Genomic DNA, 24,129 nt, shown 5'->3' on the forward strand with positions numbered 1-24,129 from the left:
AAATCAGAGAATATTCCAAGACAAATGAAAATGGAAACACAACTTTTCAAAATTTATGGCATGTATCAAAAGCAGTATTAAGAGGGAAGTTTACAGTGATACAGGTCTTCCTAAAGATATAAAAAACCTCAAATAAACAACCTAACCTGCTACCTAAAAGAATTAGAGAAAAGCCCAAAGTCAGCAGAAGGAATAAAATAATAAAGATCAGAGAGGAAATAAATAAAACACAGACCACAAAAAGAAAAAAAATACTCAATGAAACCAAGAGCTGGTTTTCTGAAAGGACAAAAAAATGATAAACCTTTAGCTGTCTCACCAAGAAATAATGAGGACTCAAATAGACAAAATACGAAGTGAAAGAGGAGAAATAACAACCAACACCAGAGAGATTCAAAAAATCATGAGAACAGTATGAACAGTTATATGCCAACAAAGTGGACAACATAGAAAAAATGGGCCAATTTCTGGTGACCAACACCTGCCAAGAATGAAACAAGGATAAACAGACAATTTGAACAGAACAATTACCAGTAGTGAAATTGAATTTGCAATTAAAAACCTCAAGCAAACACAAGTCCAGAACTGGACAGCTTCATAGGTGAATTCTACTAAACATATAAAGAAGAACTAATAACTATCCTTCTCAAACTATTCCAAAAATTAGAGAACACAACACCCACAAATTCTTTCTATGAGGCCACGATTACCCTGATACCAAAGCCAAACAAAGATACTACAAAACCAGACATTTACAGGCCAATATATTTGATGAATATAGATGCAAAAATTCTCAACAAAATATTAGTAAATCAAATTCAACAATATATAAAAAGGATCATACACCATGATCAACATTCCAGGGATACAAGGCTGCTTCAACATTCACAAATCAATCAGTGTGTTTCACCACCACAACAAAAGGAAGGATGAAAATCACATGATCATCTCAATAGACACAGAAAAAGCATTTGACAAAATTCAACATCCATTCATGATAAAAACTCACCAAAGGGGATATAGAGGGAACATATCTCAACATAATAAAGGCAATTTATGGCAAACCCACAGCTAACATCATACTCACTGGTGAAAAGCTGAAAGCCTTTCCCCTAAAATTAGGAACAAGACAAGGATGTCTACTTTCACCACTTCTATTTAACATAGTACTGGAAGTCCTGATCACAGTATGAGACAAGAAAAATAAAGACACCTAAATTGGAAGAGAAGAAGTACAACTGTCACTGTTTGCTGAAGATATGGTGATATACATAGAAAACCCTATAGTTTCCACCAAAAATCTATTAGAACTAATAAATGAATTCAGTAAAGTTGCAGGATACAAGATTGTTATACAGAAATCTGTTGCTTTTCTATACACTAATAGCGAACTATTAAAAAGAGAAAGCAATAAAACAATCCCATTTAAATTTACATCAAAAAGAATAAAATACCTAGAAAAAACTTAACCAAGGAGGTGAAACGCCTATACCCTGAAAACTATAATACATTGAAAAAGGAAACTGAAGATGATACAAAGAAATGGAAATATACCTCATGCTCTTGGATTGGAAGTATTAATATTGTTAAAATGGCCATACTACCCAAAGAAATCTACAGATCTAATGCAATCCCTATAAAAATGACATTTTTCACAGAACTAGAACAAATAATCCTAAAATTCATATGGAACCACAAAAGACTCTGAATTTATAAAGCAATCTGAAGAAAAAAGAACAAAGCTGGAGGTATTGACAAAGCAATCTGAAGAAAAGAGAACAAAGCTGGAGGTATCTTGGTTCCTGACTTCAGACTATACTACAAAGCTACAGTATTCAAAACAGCATGATACTGACACAAAAACAGACACATAGATCAATGGAACAGAACAGAAAGCCCAGAAATAAACCCATGAACCTCTGGGAGAAAAGACAGTCTCTTTAATAAGTGCTGCTTTTAAAATTGGACAGTTAAGTGTAAAAATATGAAACCAGAATATTTTACCACACCATGTGGTTCAGACTCAAAATGGGTTCAGGATCTAAATGTAAGGCCCGAAGCAATAGAACTCCTACAAAAGAACACAGGCATATCACTCTGAGATAAATTGTAGCAATATTTTTTTTGATCTGTGTTCTAAGGCAAAAGAAACAAAATGAAATATAAACAAATGTGATCTAATTAAATGTAAATGTTTTTGCACATCAATGGAAACCACTGACAAAACAAAAAGACAACCTGTGGAATGGGAGAAAATATTTGCTAATAATATGGCTGAGAAGGTGTTACTTTCTAAAATATATAAATAGCTCATACAACTCTATATAAAAAATCCAAACAACCCAATTAAAAAATGGGCAGAAGACCTGAATAGACAGTTTTCCAAAGAAGACATACAGATGGCCAACCAGCATATGAAAAAATGCTCAACATCACTAATCATCAGAGAAATGAAAATCAAAACCACAGTAAGGTATCACTTCACACCTCTCAAAATGGCTATCATCAAAAAGTCTACAAATATCAAATATTGGTGAGGATGTAGAGAAAATGGAACCCTAGTACACTGTTGCTCAGAATGTAAGTTGGTACAGACACTATGAAAAACAATATGGAAGTTCCTCCAAAATCTAAAAATAGAACTACCCCATGATCCAACAATTCCACTCCTGGGTGTATATCTAAAGAAAACCAAAAACACTAAATTGAAAAGATACATGCACTCCAATGTTCATAGCAGCACTATTTATAATAGCCAAGATATGGAAGCAACCTAAGTGTCCATTAACAGATGAATGGATAAAGAAGAAGTTTTATATATATATATATATATATACTACTCAGCCATAAAAAAGAATGAAATTCTCCCATTTGCAAAAATGTGGATGGACCCAGAAGATATTATGCTTACTGAAATTAGAGAAAGACAAAATCTCTATGTTTTCTTTTATATGTGGAATATAAAAAATAAATAAAATTAATGCATATAACAAAACAAACAGATTCACGGATATAGAGAACAAACTAGTGGTTACCAGTGAGGAGAGGGACAGGGATGGATCACAAGTTTGGGGTATGGGATTAAGAGATACAAACTATTGTGTATAAAATGAAGAAGCAACAAGGATATATTGTGCAGCACACGGGAATATAGCCATTATTTTGTAATAACTTTTAACAGAGTACAGTCTATTAAAATGTTGAATCACTATGTTGTACTCCGGAAATTAATATAATATTGTAATCAACTATACTTCAATTAAAAAAAAAAACTCCGAAACATTTTCTGAGAATAAACATGATATTTCACAGACCTGTTAGAATCAGATGGTGCTACTGAAACCCATGGCGAAACACCACAGGTTCACATAAAGGAAGGATTATGGGTTTTCCCGTGAAAACCCATGTGTGTAGTCAACACACATGATCCAATAACCAAAATCCAAATTTGGAGTAGCCCAAAGAATGTGCAAATTATCAATCACACAAGTGTAATAAAAAACAAAAAAACCCCACTTTTTGTAACTAAAATAAGACTTTTTCTGAAGTGAGGAAAGTACTTTCAGTTTACTTCATGGGCCATCCATGCTGAAGCATTTTCTGTATCCTGTTAATCAGTTACTCAAAGCAGAATAAAAATGTCTTTTATAATTGTCTAAAACTGTTGAGCCTAAGCAGAGTAAAATAAAATGGCTTTGTTTGGGATTATCAGGGTAGTAGATTATCACCAGAAATAAAGTTAATTGTTTATGATGGACCTTAGTACTGTAACACGCTGAAGCATTCTCCCTTCAATCTTCCAATCTAATGATTGCTAGAAGTATATGTCAGTAATAGAATGAAACATAAATGAAAATAATTCTTAAGTAAAAAAGATACCTTAGAAATATTCAAACATTCATTCTTATACAAAACTAACCAGTAAGTATTTGTTGAATTCATACTATGTGCAGGTGTATCAGGCATTAGTGCAGTTAGTGAATAAGAAAGGTAAAGTCTCTCTCTTGTGGTATTTACTCTCTAGTGGGGGAGAAAGAGAGTAAGCAAGAAAAATAAATAAAAAGTAGCAATGCATGCTGTGAATAATGTAAAATAATGTTATATAAAGAGAACAACAGGGTAACAAGTTGGACTATGAAAGACCACCTTAAGGAGGGATGTACAAGGAGGTATGCAGAACAGTTTGTAAAATAAAATAAATTGAAAACCACTTCAAGGCCACCAATATTGGGAATACTAGATAAATTATGATATATCTATACAATGCAGCAGGTACAAGGGATAAAACATATGTAGTGAAATTTTAAAACTTCCACAATAATCGTTGAATTGAAAATTTAAGATGACAAGTGTTACATACAGTATGACAATATTTATGTTAAAATAGTGTTAATTTCTATGGCTACACATGTGTGTCAATGCATAAGGAGATGCCTGAAATTATACATAACAAAATATAAGTAGGAGTGACCTTGGAGAGGTGGTGGATGTGAAGACCCAAGGTATTAATGATTAATGGGGTCTTGTGAATTAGCAGTTATGTTTTATAGTTTTACAAGTAAAAAATACTCATGCATTACTTTTGTAATTAAAATTTAATTTTAAATATTCAAAAGTAAGGCAACTTGATATTGCCAGAGGGGAGGTGAGATGGAGTGGGTGAAATGGGTAAAGGGGGAGGGTCAAGCCCTCCAGTTATAAAATGAATCAAACCTTGGGATGTAATGTACAGTACACAGGGGATGAGTATAGTTAATAATACCAGATTGCAAACTTGAAAATTGCTAGAGTAAATCTTAAAAGTTCTTAAAGAAAAAGAATTTGTAATTATGTATGGTGACAGATGGTAACTAGACTTATTGTGGTGATCATTTAGCAGTGTATACAAATATTGAATCATATTTCACACCTGAAACTAATATAATATTATATGTCAAATATACCTCAATAAAAAATTAAGGCAATGTGATTATGTAAACCAAAATTAAAAGACAACTTCTAATTTCAACTTTGTTACTGCAATCTTGAAAACACCATTTAGATCAATGTTTTTCTGTGTAAAAAGGAATAGCCATATCTCTTCATTAACTATTCTTAGAGGTCTTATACTCAAAGTTAACATCATTGCATCGATAAAACTATTATGTATGTGAACATGAGAGAGTGGCATGGACATATGAACACTACCAAACGTAAAATAGATAGCTAGTGGGAAGCAGCCACATAGCACAAGATCAGCTTGGTGGTTTGTGACCCCCTAGAGGGGTGGGATAGGGAGAGTGGGAGGGAGGGAGACGCAAGAGGGAAGAGATATGGGAACATATGTATATGTACAACTGAATCACTTTGTTTTAAAGCAGAAACTAACACATCATTGTAAAGCAATTATACTCCAATAAAGATGTTTAAAAAAAAATACAAAACAGAAGAACAGATGTGAAGAAAGAAAATAAAGTTGTCTTAACCTTCATTGTTTAAAACTCACCCAGAAAAACAATTTAATGATGAAAGAGTCTGGTAAAACGTGTGATGGGACGGAAGTTCTGTCACAGTGGAAAGCTTTTTGATCACTTTTCAGATACATCAAGGAAACATGAACTGCACTGATCTCTGGAGATAATCTGATCTGAAAGGCAGCTAAGCACACCTCCTCTCGCTGAATTGTTTTCTTCAAGGACAACTAAAAAGCTGAAGTTTGTAAAGTTAAGACATGTTGTTTGTGATGGATACGAGTCAGCAGATGTTAGAGAAAACAGAGCATGATTGATTCCTAAACTTAACACTGACCTCAAGCCCCAACAGTTCTATAAATTAAACTTGAAACCTTAGAAAAACTGTGAAAGCAAACCCAGAGAGGCACAAAATAAGGGAATATTGTTTCTTCTGTAATATCCCTGTAAGTCCCAAAGGTCTTTTGGAATAACCAACACGTTCCCCTTTTTGGATCAACATAGACACACATTCTACCCACTAAAAAGGTAATAAAACTAAATAAAAGTTGGTTATTATTCATGGATATATGCAAGTATCTGTAATCAGTTGCTTAAGATGGCATGTTTTTCTTGAGTAGAAAACGTTCAATTAGATTTTTGTAGCCTTTTACTTTTCCCTTGTCTGTACAACACACTAAACAGTGCCTTAAAATATACTACCAGCATCTTCTCTGGCTATTGGTAAAGAGGAAATCTTGCAAAAATTCTATGACCATGGATTTCTCTATGTGGTTTTAAAAAGAAAAAAAATAATTATGACATCAGTGAGAAACATCCAGCTCATGTTATCACCAGGACAAGTTGAGATTCTCCATATGCACTAAGGTTCCTAGGAGAAGAGGTTCCCTAGAATATCAGAATCTATAGCAAAAAATCATGCTTAATATCATTGATTTTTCACCCACATAAATACTAGTTTAAATTACATCAGTATCCTAAGAATTAGCACATTCCCAGTAGGTTTGCTCTTTACCTAGAAAGTCTAAGAATGTCCTTCTTCGAGACTCTCTAGTAACTACTGATGAGAGACAAGTAACATCATAAAACCTTAGATGTAGATCCAATATAGGGTGAAGAACATGGGGGAAAATCTTAGAATACATAGAACCCAACAGTGTGGTGCGTTAACTGACAGCATATACATGGTGGTATTAGCTTTTGGATTGATTGACATTTATCCCCCCTCCATGCAAAACAAAACAAACCAAGATTGTATAACCTGGTTACTAAACTGAAATAAACCCACAGATGTACTTAAAGTATGAGAGTCTAATTAAGCCTTAATCATGGATTTTTCTGCTCTTTGAGACCTCAGAATCTCATAGCATTACCAATGAGATTAAGATGATTTTGACCAGATATATTGCAATTACTTGTTACAAACAAAGTAATACATGAAAGAATTATTCATCCTTATATGAATAAGAAAATTAAATGTCACTCAATGTTTTTATAACAAAATAATTTGGAAAGGCCATATAAATTTCACATTATTCTGATAATAGATTCAAGGTCATGCAAGTAACATATTGGCTAAATGACCATAGAGATTGCTATTTTATTCTGCGATTCTAAGCTCAATTACTAGGGCAAAATGTTGAAACAGCATCTGAGCTCCTATAATTTTAAAATATTAGAGCTTTTAAAAATCCTCATGGAATTCGCATCGCAATGTGCCTTACACATTAGGTAATGCAATCCTACCTTGGGATGTAACCTGATGGCATCATCACACACAAACACATTCATCATGCTGTCCTACAGATTCAAAAAGGAGACTGCTTTCTCTCCTAGTGTAACTCACATCCCACTAACATCATATTCCTGTTGACTAGAAACCCGCTGAAATAACTTAATGTGCTTTGAATGTTTAGTCCAAAGTCATGTAAGAAAACATCTGTCACTTACGTTTTTGAGTCATCCCATAACACACAATAAGGATTCAAAGTACCCTAAAAATAAGCAGAGAAAGAATAAATGTATCTTGAGTACATACATAAAAAACTGAAGGATTATGTGAAATGCAAAAAGAATGGCACATTTCTTATCCTGCAGTAAGATTCTTTAAGGATTCCACCTCTATTTTTTGCATTAAAAATTTGCATGTCCTTTCTCATAGGTTTAATGGCCCATTTTAAGAAATTTTATTCATGAAAACTTTACATTTATTCCAAACATCATAACCCATAGTTGGTTTTTTTTAAAATTATAAGTGAAGGCCTCATAAACGACAAGGTCCATACTTTGATGATTTCTATTTCATTTTTTTCCCCTAAAATAGTAATTGTGGGATTATTTCTTTTAAGAAACCAAAGTATTTTCAATATCTAATATTTAAAATATTTATAATAATTCAATCACAGTGAAACTTTCTGCATTAGGCACACCTGCCACTTCCTCTTCAGCCTCCAGTGGTGCAGCTTCCAAAAGGCAACACATGGCTGCATTAATTGGCCATTTCCAGAGAGTCTGTAGGCTTGCAATATTTTCTTAATCAACAGATCATATTCCTATAGAATCACATCTAATAAAACTATGGGAAAAACATGCTAAATGTTTATTCAGTTTAATTATTATGTAATGAGTAGCCACAATGACCTTCAGCATGACACAATGAGTTTTCCACATTGGATTATCCACCAAGTACCTTCTGTTTTGAAGAGACTAATTGTGGGAATGTTTTTCTTTCTGTCCTTCTGTCACATTCATTGGGCCCTATTTTTCCCGTTTGAAACTAACCTAGTAATTCTTCTTCTCTGATATTGTGAGCTATCCACAGATCCTCTTCTCTTTTCTATTAAACACACTCTGTAGCTTTCAAGTTCTCTCATCCTCCACGACATTCATCTCCTGGAGCACACACTTTAAAGTGTGTTTAGGGAACCCATCCACCTGTGTCCTACCTGCACAGGACAAAGCGGTACGATTGCCTCTGCAATGTAGGTGCCATATGCCTAATAATGCATTCCAACAGTGTATGGGATATTTTGGTAATCTTCCGCTGAGGTTGACAGGTATTATTACCCACTGAAGTCTCTCAGGAGCTTTTTGAATTCTGATTTTGACATGACATATATTCACTCTTTAACTTTGTGTCACTGCATGATTAAGAAACAAACGTGGTATCTGTGGGCTCATCGAACAAGTCAGTGATAAAAGTGATGAATAGGCCAAGGCAGGTGAAATTTACAGTTCTGAAACAGCCTACTGGCTCCTTCCCGCAGGGGGACACGCTCCCTCGGAGAAGCTGCCCTCAGTCTTCTTTCCAAGTAGATAATCACTGGCATGTACCTGGCAAAGCAACATCTTTAAAAGTCCAGGCGTCTTTGGTGGGGCTAATGGTGGACTCTGGGAGGCCTCATGCCAATGAGTACTTCCCAGAACTTCTGCTGCCACTGTCCTTGTTCCGTGGTGAGCCACAGCCGCCCCCTGCCTCTGCAGGAGACCCTCTGACACTAACAGGTGGGGGCCGGACAGAAGATGGCAGAAGAGTAAGACACGGAGATCACCTTCCTCCCCACAGATACATTAGAAATACATCTACACGTGGAACTGCTCCTATAGAACACCAGCCGAACGCTGGCAGAAGATCTCAGACCTCCCAAAAGGTAAGAAATTCCCCACGTACCTGGGTAGGGCAAAAGAAAAGAGAATAAACAGAGACAAAATAATAGGGACAGGATCTGCACCAGTGGGAGGGAGCTGTGAAGGAGGAAAGGTTTCCACACACTAGAAGCCCCTTCGCGGGTGGAGACTGCAGGTGGTGTTGGGGGAGGAGTTTTCGAGCCATGGAGGAGAGCGCAGTAACAAGGTGCGGAGGGCAAAGCGGAGAGATTCCCGCACAGAGGATCGGTGCTGACCAGCACTCACCAGCCCGAGAGGCTTGTCTGCTCACCCGCTGGGATGGGCAGTGGATGGGAGCTGAGGCTCGGGCTTCAGTCGGAAGCCGGGAGAGGACTGGGGTTGGCAGCGTGAACACAGTCTGAAGGGGCTAGTGCGCCACGGCTGGCCGGGAGGGAGTCCGGGAAAAAGTCTGGAGCTGCCGAAGAGGCAAGAGACCTTTTCTTCCCTCTTTGCTTCCTGGTGTTTGAGGAGAGGGGATTCAGAGCGCTGCTTAAAGGAGCTCCAGATAAGGGTGCGAGCCGCGGCTATCAGCGCGGACCCCAGAGAGGGGCATGAGACGCTAGGCCACTGCTGCCGCCACCAAGAAGCCTGTGTGTGAGCACAGGTCACTCTCCACACCTCCCCTCCCGGGAGCCTCTGCAGCCCGCCACTGCCAGGGTCAGCTTCCCCGGGAGAACGCACGGCGCGCCTCAGGCTGGTGCAACGTCACGCCGGCCTCTGCCACCACAGACTCGCCCCGCCTCCGTGCCCCTCCCTCCCCTCGGCCTGAGTGAGCCAGAGCCCCCGAATCAGCGGCTCCTTTAACCCTGTCCTGTCTGAGCGAAGAACAGACCCCTCGGGCGACCTACATGCAGAGACGGGACCAAATCCAAAGCTGAGCCCCGGGAGCTGTGCGAACAAAGAAGAAAAAGGGAACTCTCTCCCAGCAGCCTCAGGAGCAGCGGATTAAATCTCCACAATCAACTTGATGTACTTGCATCTGTGGAATACCTGAATAGACAAGGAATCATCCCAAATTGAGGAGGTGGAGGTTGGGAGCAAGATATATTATTTTTTTGCCCTTTTTCTCTTTTTGTGAGTGTTTATGTGTGTGCTGCTGTGTGAAATTTTTTCTGTATAGCTTTGCTTTCACCATTTGTCCTAGGGCTCTGACCATCCTTTTTTTTTTAAGTTTTTAAAATTTTTCTTCTCAATATTTTTTTTTATTTTTTATTTTAATAACTTTATTTTACTTTATCCTTTCTCCCTCCCTCCCTCCCTCCCTCCCTCTCTCTCTCTCTCTCTCTCTCTCTCTCTATTTTTCTCCCTTTTATTCTGAGCCCTGTGAATTAAAGGCTGTAGGTGCTCCAGGCAGGCGTGAGGGCTGTGCCTCTGAGGTGGGAGAACCAACCTCAGGACACTGGTCCACAAGAGACCTCCCAGCTCTGTGTAATATCAAACGGCAAAAATCTCCAAGAGATCTCCATCTCAACACCAATACCCAGCTTCACTCAATGACCAGCACGCTACAGTGCTGGACACCCTATGACAAACATTAGCAGACAGTAACACAGCCCCATCCAATAGCAGAGAGGCTGCCTAAGATCATAATAAGGCTACAGACACCCCCAAAAAACACCACCAGACGTGGACCTGCCCACCAGAAAGACAAGATCCAGCCTCATCCACCAGAACACAGGCACTCGTCCCCTCCACCAGGAAACCTATTCAACCCACTGAACCAACCTTAGCCACTGAGGACAGACACCAAAAACAATGGGAACTATGAACCTGCAGGCTGTGAAAAGGAGACCCCAAACACAGTAAGATAAGCAAAATGAAAAGACAGAAAAACTCACAGCAGATGAAGGAGTAAGGTAAGAACCCACCAGACCTAACAAATGAAGAGGACATAGGCAGTCTACCTGAAAATAATTCAGAATAATGATAGTAAAGATGATAAAAACCTTGGAAATAGAAGAGAGAAAATGCAAGAAACATTTAACAAGGATCTAGAGGAACTAAAGAGGAAGCAAGTAATGATGAAGAACACAATAACTGAAATTAAACATACTCTAGATGGGATCAATAGCAGAATAACTAAGGCAGAAGAACAGATAAGTGACCTGGAAGATAAAATAGTGGAAATAACTACTGCAGAGCAGAATAAAGAAAAAAGAATGAAAAGAACTGAGGACAGTCTCAGAGACCTCTGGGACATCATTAAATGCACCAACATTTGAATTATAGGGGTCCCAGAAGAAGAAGAGATAAAGAAAGGGACTGAGAAAATATTTGAAGAGATTATAGTGGAACACTTCCCTAATATGGGAAAGGAAATAGTTAATCAAGTCCAGGAAGCACAGAGAGTCCCATACAGGATAAATCCAAGGAGAAACATGCCAAGACAAATATTAATCAAAGTATCAAAAATTAAATACAAAAAAATATTAAAAGCAGCAAGGGAAAAACAACAAATAACACACAAGGGAATCTGCATAAAGTTAACAGCTAATCTTTCAGAAGAAGCTCTGCAAGCCAGAAGGGAGTGGCAGGACATATTTAAAGTGATGAAACAGAAAAACCTACAATGAAGATTACTCTACCCAGTAAGGATCTCATTCAGATTTGATGGAGAAAGTAAAACCTTCACAGACAAGCAAAAGCTGAAAGAGCTCAGCACCACCAAACCAGATTTACAACAAATGCTAAAGGAACTTCTCTAGGCAAGAAACACAAGAGAAGGAAAAGACCTACAAGAACAAACTCGAAATAATTAAGTAAATGGTAATGGGAACATACATATCAATAATTACCTGAAATGTAAATGGATTAAATGCTCCCACCAAAAGACACAGACTGGATGAATGGATACAAAAACAAGACCCAATAAATGCTGCCGACAAGAGACCCACTTCAGACCTAGGGACACATACAGACTGAAAGTGAGCGGATGGAAAAAGATATTCCATGCAAATGGAAATCAGAAGAAAGCTGGAGTAGCAATTCTCATATCAGACAAAATCGACTTTAGAATAAAGACTAGGGCTTCCCTGGTGGCGCAGTGGTTGAGAATCCGCCTGTCGATGCAGGGGACACGGGTTCATGCCTAGATCCGGGAAGATCCCAAATGCCGCAGAGCGGCTGGGCCTGTGATCCATGGCCACTGAGCCTGCGCGTCCAGAGCCTGTGCTCTGCAATGGGAGAGGCCACAACAGTGAGAGGCCCACGTACCACCAAAATAAATAAATAAATAAAGACTATTACAAGAGACAAAGAAGGACACTACATAATGATCAAGGGATCGATCCATGAAGAAGATATAACAATTGTAAATATTTATGAACCCAACATAGGAGCACCTCAATACATAAGGCAAATACTAACAGCGATAAAAGGGGAAATCGACAGTAACACAATAATAGTAGGGGACTTTAACACCCCACTTTCACCAACGGACAGATCATCCAAAATGAAAATAAAACAAAATGAAAATAAACAAGGAAACACAAAACACAATGATACATTAAACAAGATGGACTTAATTGATATTTATAGGACCTTCCATCCAAGAACAACAGAATGCACATTTTTCTCAAGGGTTCATGGAACATTCTGCAGGATAGATCATATCTTCAGTCACAAATCTAGCCTTGGTAAATTGAAGAAAATTGAAATCATATCAAGTATCTTTTCCGACCACAATGCTATGAGACTAGGTATCAATTACAGGAAAAGATCTGTAAAAAATACAAACACATGGAAGCTAAACAATACACTACTTAATCAAGAATTGATCACCGAAGAAATCAAAGTGGAAATCAAAAAATACCTAGAAACAAATGACAATGGAGACATGATGACCCAAAACGTATGGGATTCAGCAAAAGCAGTTCTAAGAGGGAAGTTTGTAGTAATACAATCCTACCTTAAGAAACAGGAAACATTCCAAATAAACAACCTAACTTTGGACCTAAAGCAATTAGAGAAAGAAGAACAACAACAAAAAAAAACAAATTTAGCAGAAGGAAAGAAATCATAAAGATCAGACCAGAATTGAATGAAAAAGAAATGAAGGAAACAGTAGCAAAGATCAGTAAAACTAAAAGCTGATTCTTTGAGAAGATAAACAAAATATATAAATCATTAGCCAGACTCATCAAGAAAAAAAGGGAGAAGACTCAAATCAATAGAATTAGAAATGAAAAAGAAGGAACAACTGACCCTTCAGAAATACAAAGGATCATGAGAGATTACTACAAGCAACTATATGCCAATAAAATGGACAACCTGGAAGAAATGGACAAATTCTTAGAAAAGCACAACCTGCCAAGACTTAACCAGGAAGAAGTAGAAAATATGAACAGACCAATCACAAGCACTGAAATTGAAACTGTGATTTAAAATTTTTCAACAAACAAAAGCCCAGGACCAGATGGCTTCACAGGTGAATTATACCAAACATTTAGAGAAGAGCTAACACCTATCCTTCTCAAACTCTTCCAAAAGACAGCAGAGGGAGGAACACTCCCAAACTCATTCTATGAGGCCACCATCACCCTGATACCAAAACCAGACAAAGACGTCACAAAGAAAGAAAACTACACGCCAATATCACTGAAGAACATAGATGCAAAAATCCTCAACAAAATACTAGCAAACAGAATCCAACAACACATTAAAAGGATCATACACCATGATCAAGTGGGGTTTATTCCAGGAATGCAAGGATTCTTCAATATATGCAAATCAATCAACGTGATACACCATACCAGCAAGCTGAAGGAGAAAAAACATATGATCATCTCAATAGATGCAGAGAAAGCTTTTGACAAAATTCAACACTCATTTATGATAAAAACCCTGCAGAAAGTAGGCATACAGGGAACTTTCCTCAACATAATAAAGGTGGTATATGACAAACCCACAGCCAACATCATCCTCAATGGTGCAAAACTGAAACCATTTCCACTAAGATCAGGAACAAGACAAGGTTGCCCACTCTCACCACTCTTATTCAACATAGTTTTGGAAGTTTTAGCCACAGCAATCAGAGAAAAAAAAGAAATAAAAGGAATCCAAATAGGAAAAGAAGAGGTAAAGCTGTCACTGTTTGCAGATGACATGATACTATACATAGAGAATCCTAAAGATGCTACCAGAAAATGACTAGAGCTAATCAATGAATTTGGTAAAGTAGCAGGATACAAATTTAATGCACAGAAATTGCTGGCATTCTTATACTCTAATGATGAAAAATCTGACACTGAAATTAAGAAAACACTCTCATTTACCATTGCAACAAAAAGAATAAAATATCTAAGAGTAAACCTACCTAAGGAGACAAAAGACCTGTATACATAAAATTAGAAGACACTGATGAAAGCAATTAAAGATGATACAAATAGTTGGAGAGATATACCATGTTCTTGGATTGGAAGAATCAACCTTGTGAAAAGGACTCTACTACCCAGAGCAATCTACAGATTCAATGCAATCCTTATCAAACTACCACTGGCATTTTTTACAGAACTGGAACAAAAAATTTCACAAGTTGTATGGAAACACAAAATATCCCGAATAGCCAAAGCAATCTTAAGAACGAAAAATGGAACTGGAGGAATCAGGCTCCCTGACTTCAGACTATACTACAAAGCCACAGTAATCAAGACAGTATGGTACTGGCACTAAAACGGAAATATAGTTCAATGGAACAGGACAGAAAGCCCAGAGATAAACCCAAACACATATGGTCACCTTACCTTTGATAAAGGAGGCAAGAATATACAGTGGAGAAAAGACAGCCTCTTCAATAAGTGGTGCTGGGAAAACTGGACAAGTACATGTAAAAGTATGAAATTAGAACACTCCCTAACACCATACACAAAAATAAACTCAAAATGGGTTAAAGACCTAAATGTAAGGCCAGACACTATCAAACTCTTAGAGGAAAACTTAGGCAGAACAGTCTAAGACATAAATCACAGCAAGATCCTTTTTGACCCATGTCCTAGAGAAATGGAAATAAAAACAAAAATAAACAAATGGGACCTAATGAAACTTAAAAGCTTTTGCACAGCAAAGGATACCATAAACAAGACCAAAAGACAACCCTCAGAATGGGAGAAAATAGTTGCAAATGAAGCAACTGACAAAGGATTAATCACCAAAATTTACAAGCAACGCATGCAGCTCAATAACAAAAAAAGAAACAACCCAATCCAAAAATGGGCAGAAGAACTAAATAGACATTTCTCCAAAGCAGATATACAGATTGCCAACAAACACATGAAAGAATGCTCAACATCATTAATCATTAGAGAAATGCAAATCAAAACTACAGTGAGGTATCACCTCACACCGGTCAGAATGGCCATCATAAAAAAATCTACAAACAAGAAATGCTGGAGAGGGTGTGGAGAAAAGGGAACACTCTTGCACTGCTGGTGGGAATGTAAATTGATACAGCCACTATGGAGAACAGTATGGAGGTTCCTTAAAAACTAAAAATAGAACTCCCATATGACCCAGCAATCCCACTACCGGGCATATACCTTGAAAAAACCATAATTCAAAAAGAGTCATGTACCACAATGTTCACTGCAGCTCTATTTACAATAGCCAGGACATGGAAGCAACCTAAATGTCCATCAACAGATGAATGGATAAAGAAGATGTGGCACATATATACAATGGAATATTACTCAGCCATAAAAAGAAACGAAATTGAGTTATCTGTAGTGAGGTGGATGGACCTGGAGTCTGTCATACAGAGTGAAGTAAGTCAGAAGGAGAAAAACAAATACCATATGCTAACACATATATATGGAATCTAAGAAAAAAAATGTCATGAAGAGCCTAGGGGTAGGACGGGAATAAAACACAGGCCTACTAGAGCATGGGCTTGAGGATATGGGGAGGGGGAAGGGTAAGCTGTGACAAAGTGAGAGAGTGGCATGGACATATATACACTACCAAACGTAGGGTGGATAGCTAGTGGGAAGCAGCCGCAATGGCACAGAGAGATCAGCTAGGTGGTTTGTGACCACCTTGAGGGGTGGATAGGGAGGGTGTGAGGAAGGGAGATGCAAGAGGGAAGAGATATGGGAACATATGTATATGTATAACTGATTCACTTTGTTGTAAAGCAGAAACTAACACACCATTGTAAAGCAATTATACTCCAATAAAGATTTTTTCAAAAATTATTACAAGGTAATGACTAAAATTCCCTTTGCTATACAATATATTTTTGTTGCTTATTTAAAAAAAAAAAGTCCTGGCAATTTCTTTGTGAAACACTGCCTTTGTAAGTGCTGTTCACTGAGTCCTTTGTAGAATTCCACTAGGAAAAAGAAACTTAGCTCATTATTCTAAAATTAGTGAAATCTACCCCAACTTTCATTATTCATTTTAATTGGGACATTGACTAACTCCCATATTTTAGCACCATTACCATTCTCCAAAATCCATCAAAGACCACATCTCTAAGGCATCCTTCTTATCAGATGCTCATACCTATAAACTATGCTCTTAGAACATAAAAAAAAAAAAAAATTCCCTTCCCTGAAATGGGTTATAGCCTTACAGAGATTGAAGAGGAACACACATGGACTGTTCATATAACAAAAAAAGAGACATGCTCATATAAATGTCACTAGTTGATAATTTACTTTATAAAGGACAAATGATGGACAGAGCATCATGGATTGTGTCAGAGAGAGTTCCATGGAAGAAATGGGTCCTTTTCTAGTTCTCACAGGAGGGATAGATATGGATGTTCAAGAGATGGGGAGGGGGATAGTGTTTCAAACTGGCTTCTTTCTCTGTCCTATGAGACCCTGTCTGGTTTTACCTGAAATCCTCATACAGCTTGTGACTTCCTAAGAAATCCTCAGCAGAGCTACAATGTCGTATGATAAAGTTATGCTATATTTATCTAGGGTTCTGTTCAAAAGAGCTCAGAGCACTTTCTAGAAAGTAATTATCCCTGGAGTATGACAATGAAAGGCATGGGAGTATACATGTCATGGATATAGACGGTATGCGTAGGTGAGGACCTTGAAATTACAGGTCCTCTACATCTAGTTCACTTCTTCAGTAATGTACGAGTGAGATTAAGTTCAATCTCTGTATAAACCAAAGCAGGATACTGATTATAGGATTAATATTTCATAATTAGAGCTCATAACAGGTTACGAGAAAAGGAAATAATATTAGAAAAGAAATAGAATATGAACTTAATTGTTTAGATATCGCCTTCCATTTTACCCCTCTAAAGACACTAATTTCTACTTTAGAACAAAAGTATAAAGGTGAGAAATGCCTCTTCTACCCTTATCCATGCCTCTGTCAACCCTCAGTTTCACTCACTACCTTCCTCACCCCTTACCCCTTAGATCTCATGATTCTCTCTCTTTCTGTCCTTGTGAAAATTTAGAAACAATCCACATGAGAATTATAGGTTCCAAAACGCACCACTCAATCTTGCATTTCACTGTACATTCCGGACCTACACAAAAGACAGGCACCCCTCTGTGAACATTCATTCCAGAACAGTCACCCATACGTGGGCCTATGAGCTGAGGTCAGTTATGGAAACATCTGAAGTTTACAAAAATAAGCAGAACAAACAAACTAGAGGAATCTTAGTACCTGGATAGACCAGTCACTTAGAGAATAAGAATGCGAGATGGTAAAGAAAGCAAAACCCAATGATGAATCAATTCTATACATGAAAAAAAAAAAAAAAAAAACCTGGCTAAAAGAAACCACTTGTAAAATACTTGTTATAATTTTAATATACTTTTCTCAAAGGTACTCTGCTGCAAGATCTGTTATGAGGAATTTACAGAAAATCAATTACAGGAAATGGCAAGCCCGACAGAGAGCAGAAGCAAACGTAATGACAGGAGCAAGAGGCAAATAGGTAGGCTGTGAACCAACTCACAGAAGTGGATTTAAGAAAAACATGAAACTAAGAAACCAAAAGCTGTCAGGTAAATGAGCCAAACCAGCTAGAGAAGATTAATTTATAGAGCTGTCAATATAATTGACACTTAAAATATTAAAACCGAATGTATTTGAAAACCTTTGGAAAGAAAACGCTGTTCTTGACAAACATATTTTTGGCCAAAAAACTGTCTCTTGACTCCACTGAAGACAGTATAGTTGAACTTGAGTTAAACATTTGTACTCACCCACTTTTAAGCGTTTAAAAATGTACCGTGACCTAAATTTCCTAATTACCAAAGGTGTGCTACACAGCACTTTTAGTGCCTTTAACAGTCTTTGATATTTTCTTTTACTTCTCTCCTCTGTCTCAACATCAAGCAAACCATTACTGATCATCCTTGACTGGTGATGGGGTTACATTCTGATAAACCCATCTCAAGTTGAAAATATACGTTGACAATGCACTTCATACACCTAACCTACAGAACATGATCGCTTAGCCTAGCCTACCTTAAATGTGCTCGGAACACTTACATCAGCCTACATCTGGGCAAAGTCATCTAACACAAGGCCTTTTTTTTAAAAAAAAACAGCATTGAATATATCATGTAATTTATTGAATACTGTACTGGAAGTGAAAACCAGAATAGTTGTATGGGTACAGAATGGTCATAAGTATATCAGTTGTGCACCCTTGTGATTGTTTGGCTGACTGGGAGCTGTGGGTCACTGCCCAGCATCATATGAGAGTACCTACTGCACATCTCTAGCCCAGAGAAAGATCAAAATTCAAATTTCTAAGTATGGTGTCCACTGAATGCGTATCGCATTCCCACCATCATAAAGTCAAAAACTTGTAAATTGGTGACTGTCTGTGTATCTATTTAACAATGCAATACATCACTGGCTTTGTCCATGTATTTTTATACGTGGTTCTTTCTCTTCCTCTGATCTTCATAACTTTTCTATTTTCTTGTTTGTAGAATAGGGAATTTAGACATCTTTTCTAGCCCTTGCCCTTAATGATTCTAGAATGACACCTATCAATGAATTCCTTTTCTTTTACAAAACTCTCTTCCAAGTCTTTTTTCCCCTATGGAATATTTTCAATACGTCTCACTATGGTATAAAGAGAAGAAGTGAGAAGAGTGAGCCAGGAAGATGATCAAAACAAGCTCATTCATTCATGCAAAAGTCACTTAGCAAACACCTGTAACATTCCAGACACCCTGGAGGCACTGGGGCTACAGCATTGAACAAAACAAAATCCTTGCCTCATACACTTAGCTATCGTGAAGGGGGCAGGGAGAGAGACAAAAAACATAAAGAAGTAAATATATAATATGCTAGGTGGTAAGATGTGTTATGATGAAAAGTAAAATACATGAGTAGGAAAGACTGGGAAGTTGAATGGATTGCAATTTTGTATATTGAGAAGGCTTCACCAATAAGATGATATCTGAACAAATGCCTGAAGGTAGTCATTTACAGAAAAGATAAAAGTCCCAATAAACATGAATGCTAAACCAAGTTACTTTAATTTTTTCCTTGGTGCTTTTAAGTTTGGAATAAATTCAATTCACATGCTATCTTAATTACACTCTTGCTTATCTTCATGTTTTCACGGTGTTTTTCTCTGGACCTGCTCTAGAATCACCTGGGATGCTGATGAAAAATGTAGGTTCCTTGGCTCCAGGAATTTTGAGATTGGGGCTTAACTTAGGAACATACATTCTAATGACTCCCTCCACTCCTTATAATTTTTAATGTACATCACATTTGTAGAAGCATGGACACACAACAGAAATAACATGGTTACCTCACTCTGCTTGTCTTTACATTTTCGAATGCTTAGTCCTCATATGCCATAGTAAATTCCTAATCTGGAAACCTCTTAACTTTCTTGTACCTTTCATAGTCCTCTTGAAACAAAAAAAATATCCTCTTGTCTGTAGAGGTAAAGCAAGCTCATAGACAAAGCTTCTAAGGACTTGGAGAAGGCCAGTGACCTCCTTGTCACTCTTTCAACATTTCCAGTGCTCTGAGCAAGATGTTCCAGGGCGAGTCCTTGTGTCACATCTTCCAGTGAATTGCACATTGAGTTCTTGTACGTGGACAGGAGAAAGACTGTTCAACTGAGACTCCAAAGCCTCTCTTCATTTCCAAAACTTTAGATATAAAGGCATTACATTAATAATATCTGGATTTTGCTAAGCTTACCCTTTTTCTATCCCCACTGTTAGTTGTATTTATTATATAACTGCACAAGCAGATTTTGGGAATTCCTAAGAACATTTCCAAAATACCTGACCTGACCCACAAAAGGCTAATTTATATCCTGCCTATAATTCTAATACTACTTGAGAAAAGCCACATTTTCAAAAGCTCAGGAATGCATTCTAAGGGAAGTAAGGTTCTCATAGACGTAAATTTTTCCACAGTCAAATCTCTGACAGGTCACGAAAGCTGATCAGTGTGAGAGGGGGCCCTTTTTGGATTGTGTCTTCTAACATATAAACATCTCCATAATCCCTGAAAATGTAACATACCACCCAAGGCAATGATGCAGTTGAAAAGGTATCATATCACGTGCAACTCTACAACAGGAAGACAGTCTGTTGAATGTTCTCCATACCTCTTCTCAAGGTTTTGAGAGTATTTTAGCATTTCTAAGTGATACTTAGAAAGAGTTAAATCTGGGTCTAACTCTCATTTTTTGACGGGGTAGCTGACATATACCTGAAGTCCAAAGAGCCTCATTGAGAATGCAATACTGTGTTCTTACTTAAAAGGAGATGGAGATATGGAATTTTTCAATTTATTTACATGAGTTCTACAGAAAGCACCTCATTGAAAACCAGTTAAATCAAGAAGATGGAAAAGGAATAGTTGTCTTTAGCTAAAGCAGAAGAGCATAGAGGCCACTGAAGTGAGGAAGGCAGAGTCTGGTTCTATCAAGACAAGTCACGTCTTCCAGGACTTGGCAGCCATCCAGTTAGAACCCAAGGGGAGGGTACATGTGTAATCCAGCTTCTGCTATCTGGTCACTCAGTAGCCCACATTAACCAGATGACACTATTGTTGTGGATGGGATAACAGCTTGCTTCTCTAATTTCTTAGATATATCACTAGTCACTGAATGTACATTATTTCCTGATAAATACTTTCTATTTGACATGTGGGAAGTAGTAAAAGGAGAACCGCTCTCAGAAATTATTTATACGTGTATCCTTCAGAGAAAATCATTGCCTCCACATATATGTCTTAGAGGGTCTTCCCCGTATGTGACTGCATCATTTCCAACAATAGCTGCACAAGTCTGGGTGCACCTCTCAAAAAACAAATGGTTTATCTGTGGGTAAAACTCTCCAAGGTTGAAGTGGCAAATCCCCCGTATGTGACTGCATCATTTCCAACAATAGCTGCACAAGTCTGGGTGCACCTCTCCAAAAACAAATGGTTTATCTGTGGGTAAAACTCTCCAAGGTTGAAGTGGCAAATCACTTTAATAAACACTCAAATAACTAGATTCCATATAAATACAGCATACAGCTTGTCTTTTCCTTTTATATCCAAGAGGTTGTAACAATGTGTCCTAGTAGTGCTTTTATGGGGTTGTGGCGGAGACAAGGGCTGACCAGGCTATTGTGCACAGTTCCAATCTATCGGCTGCCAGCAGAGAAGTTTTGCTAAATTGCTTCAAGAGCACAACACACCTACAAATGTCAGAGTTGCTCCTGGCAACCTCCAGTTTTCCCTAACATCCCACCACCATTTTACAATGGCCATTCTCATTGTCTGGTGATTCCTTTATTCAGATTCCTAAAGTGCTGGCCTGATAATCAGTATGGCAAAATGTAATCTCTAGTTGCTAACTGACTTTCACTGAGTAATATATTATCATTATTGTAGTTTATCTGATTCAAAATGGCACTGTTACTGTAGGCATAGATATTATTTTCATAACCAAAAAGTTAATTTTGCAATGCTCCAATGCAGGGTTATTAGTTTTCTATTGCTGCTGTAACAAATTACCACATACTTAGCAGCATAGAACAACACAGATTTTTTTTTTTTTTTTTTTTTTTTTTTTTTGCGGTATGCGGGCCTCTCACTGTTGTGGCCTCTCCCGTTGCGGAGCACAGGCTCCAGACACGCAGGCCCAGCGGCCATGGCTCACGGGCTTAGTTGCTCCGCGGCATGTGGGATCTTCCCGGACCAGGGCACGAACCCGTGTCTCCTGCATCGGCAGGCGGATTCTCAACCACTGCGCCACCAGGGAAGCCCAACACAGATTTATTATCTCACGGTTTCTGTGCGTGAGGAGTCTGGTGAGCTTAGCTGGGTTTCTGCCCAAGAAATTCACAAGGCTGGTATCAGAATGTTTGCAGGGATGCAGTCCTTTCTGGATATGGGGATGAATCCACATCTCGGCTCATTCGGGTCTCAGCAGGATTCAGTTCCTTGTAGTTGTAGGACTGAGGTCTGCATTTCCTTCCTGGTTGATAACCAGGGGTTGTTTTCAGCTTTTAGAGGCCGCCCATATTCCTTGGCTTGTGGCCCTCATCCTTCATCTTCAGAGTCAGCAATGGCAGGGTGAGTCCTTCTTACCTTGCATCTCTTTGACCATAGCCAGGAAAGGCTTTCCAATTTTAATGGCACATGTGATTAAACTGGATCTACTCACATAATCCAGGATAAGGTTCTTACCCTTAATCCCATCTGCAAAGTCCCTTCTGACATGTAATATAATATATTCACAAGTTATGGGGGTTAGGATATGGGCATCTTTGGGGGGGCCACATTCTCTTTACCATACAGGCAGTGACAACTTATGCAGTCCAGGGGCCAAATCTGGCTTGCTACCTACTTTGTAAATGATATTTTGTTGTAACAGAGCCACATCCATTTTTATATACTGTCTCTGGTTGCTGTCACACTACAATAGCATAGCTGACTAGATGTGACAAAGACCATTAGAGCTCATATGTCTAACCTGACTCAACTGAAAATGTTTGCTGACCCCTGCTCCAACAATAGCATAATTAGTCTAAAATCTTTTTGAAGAATATCAGTGCTGTATTATGAATAAGAATAAACTGAATGTGAAATGTAAGTGGGAAGAAGGCTTACTCAAGTTTAGGAATTTAGGATAAAACTAAAAAAAAAAAACCTGTAGCTAGAGAACAATTTCTATCTCAATTTCAGCCGTTGGCAGCGCCATCAATCTACTTGTCTAGGTAGCATTTCAAGACTCTCCCATAAAAACTACCAAGGGGTTTAAGCAGGCAAAACATCAGAAATCTTTTCCAAATGGACGCAAGCTAGGGTAGAAAAGTAATTTGAAAAGTAAAGGGGTAAAAATGCCCCTTTGTAGAAATTATATCTGTATAGAATGAACGTCTTTAAGCTTTGCCAAGTGATTTTTAATTCTCTGGGTTGTTATCGGCCTTTGCTATTCATGAAAATATCCACTGATGAATGCTGGAATTTCTTTTCATTGTTTCTCATGCTAATGGTAAAAAGCATATTCATCACAGTTTTCCATTGTGTTTTCCACTATGATTTACAAAGGCCATGGCTCATGAATAATTTTAGTGTATACACATAAAACAAACTCCTTAATTTGTTAGCTAGATCCTGTTAGTCTGCCAGCAAATACAGCAAAGAAAATAAAACTGCAAGCCCCAGTTCCCATGAGATCGTTTGTGAATATGACCAATTTGAGAACTACAAAAAAAACCCAGTGGATTTTCCTCAATACTGCAAGATAGCAGGTTGGCCCTACCTAGGCCATGAGAGTTGTTGCTTAGAGGAAGAAATAAAACGAAAGGCGAAAATACACTGCAGAGGCTGCAGGCCAGGGCAGTCCAATGTGTCCTTCCACCAGAAATGGACCTACATTTAAGACTTTTTATTGGAAAAAAGTGAACTTTCAGGCTTGCAAGGTTGATAGAGCACGAGATAACTAAAATGCATTTATTTTCTTATTCTTCTAACTCATCTTTTAACGATAAGGATGTTATATATCTTGGAAATTCACAGCAGGCTCAGATCTGTTAGGACCAAGGCATCCGAA

The 24,129-nt window shown here is 37.9% G+C and overlaps 1 protein-coding gene across 2 annotated transcripts in view; it reads right to left on the reverse strand.

The window, feature by feature from the left end:
- ADGRB3 (adhesion G protein-coupled receptor B3) overlaps positions 1 to 24,129 on the reverse strand; it is a 781,830-nt gene that overhangs the window by 320,536 nt on the left and 437,165 nt on the right. For both annotated transcript variants that reach the window (XM_059083264.2, XM_067011391.1), the window contains exon 16: positions 7,401 to 7,444. In XM_059083264.2, the coding sequence (XP_058939247.1) occupies positions 7,401 to 7,444 (44 nt within the window). The remainder of the gene's footprint in view (positions 1 to 7,400; positions 7,445 to 24,129) is intronic.

This window comes from Kogia breviceps, chromosome 13 (genome assembly GCF_026419965.1).
Source record: "Kogia breviceps isolate mKogBre1 chromosome 13, mKogBre1 haplotype 1, whole genome shotgun sequence".
Classification (NCBI taxonomy): domain Eukaryota; kingdom Metazoa; phylum Chordata; class Mammalia; order Artiodactyla; family Physeteridae; genus Kogia; species Kogia breviceps.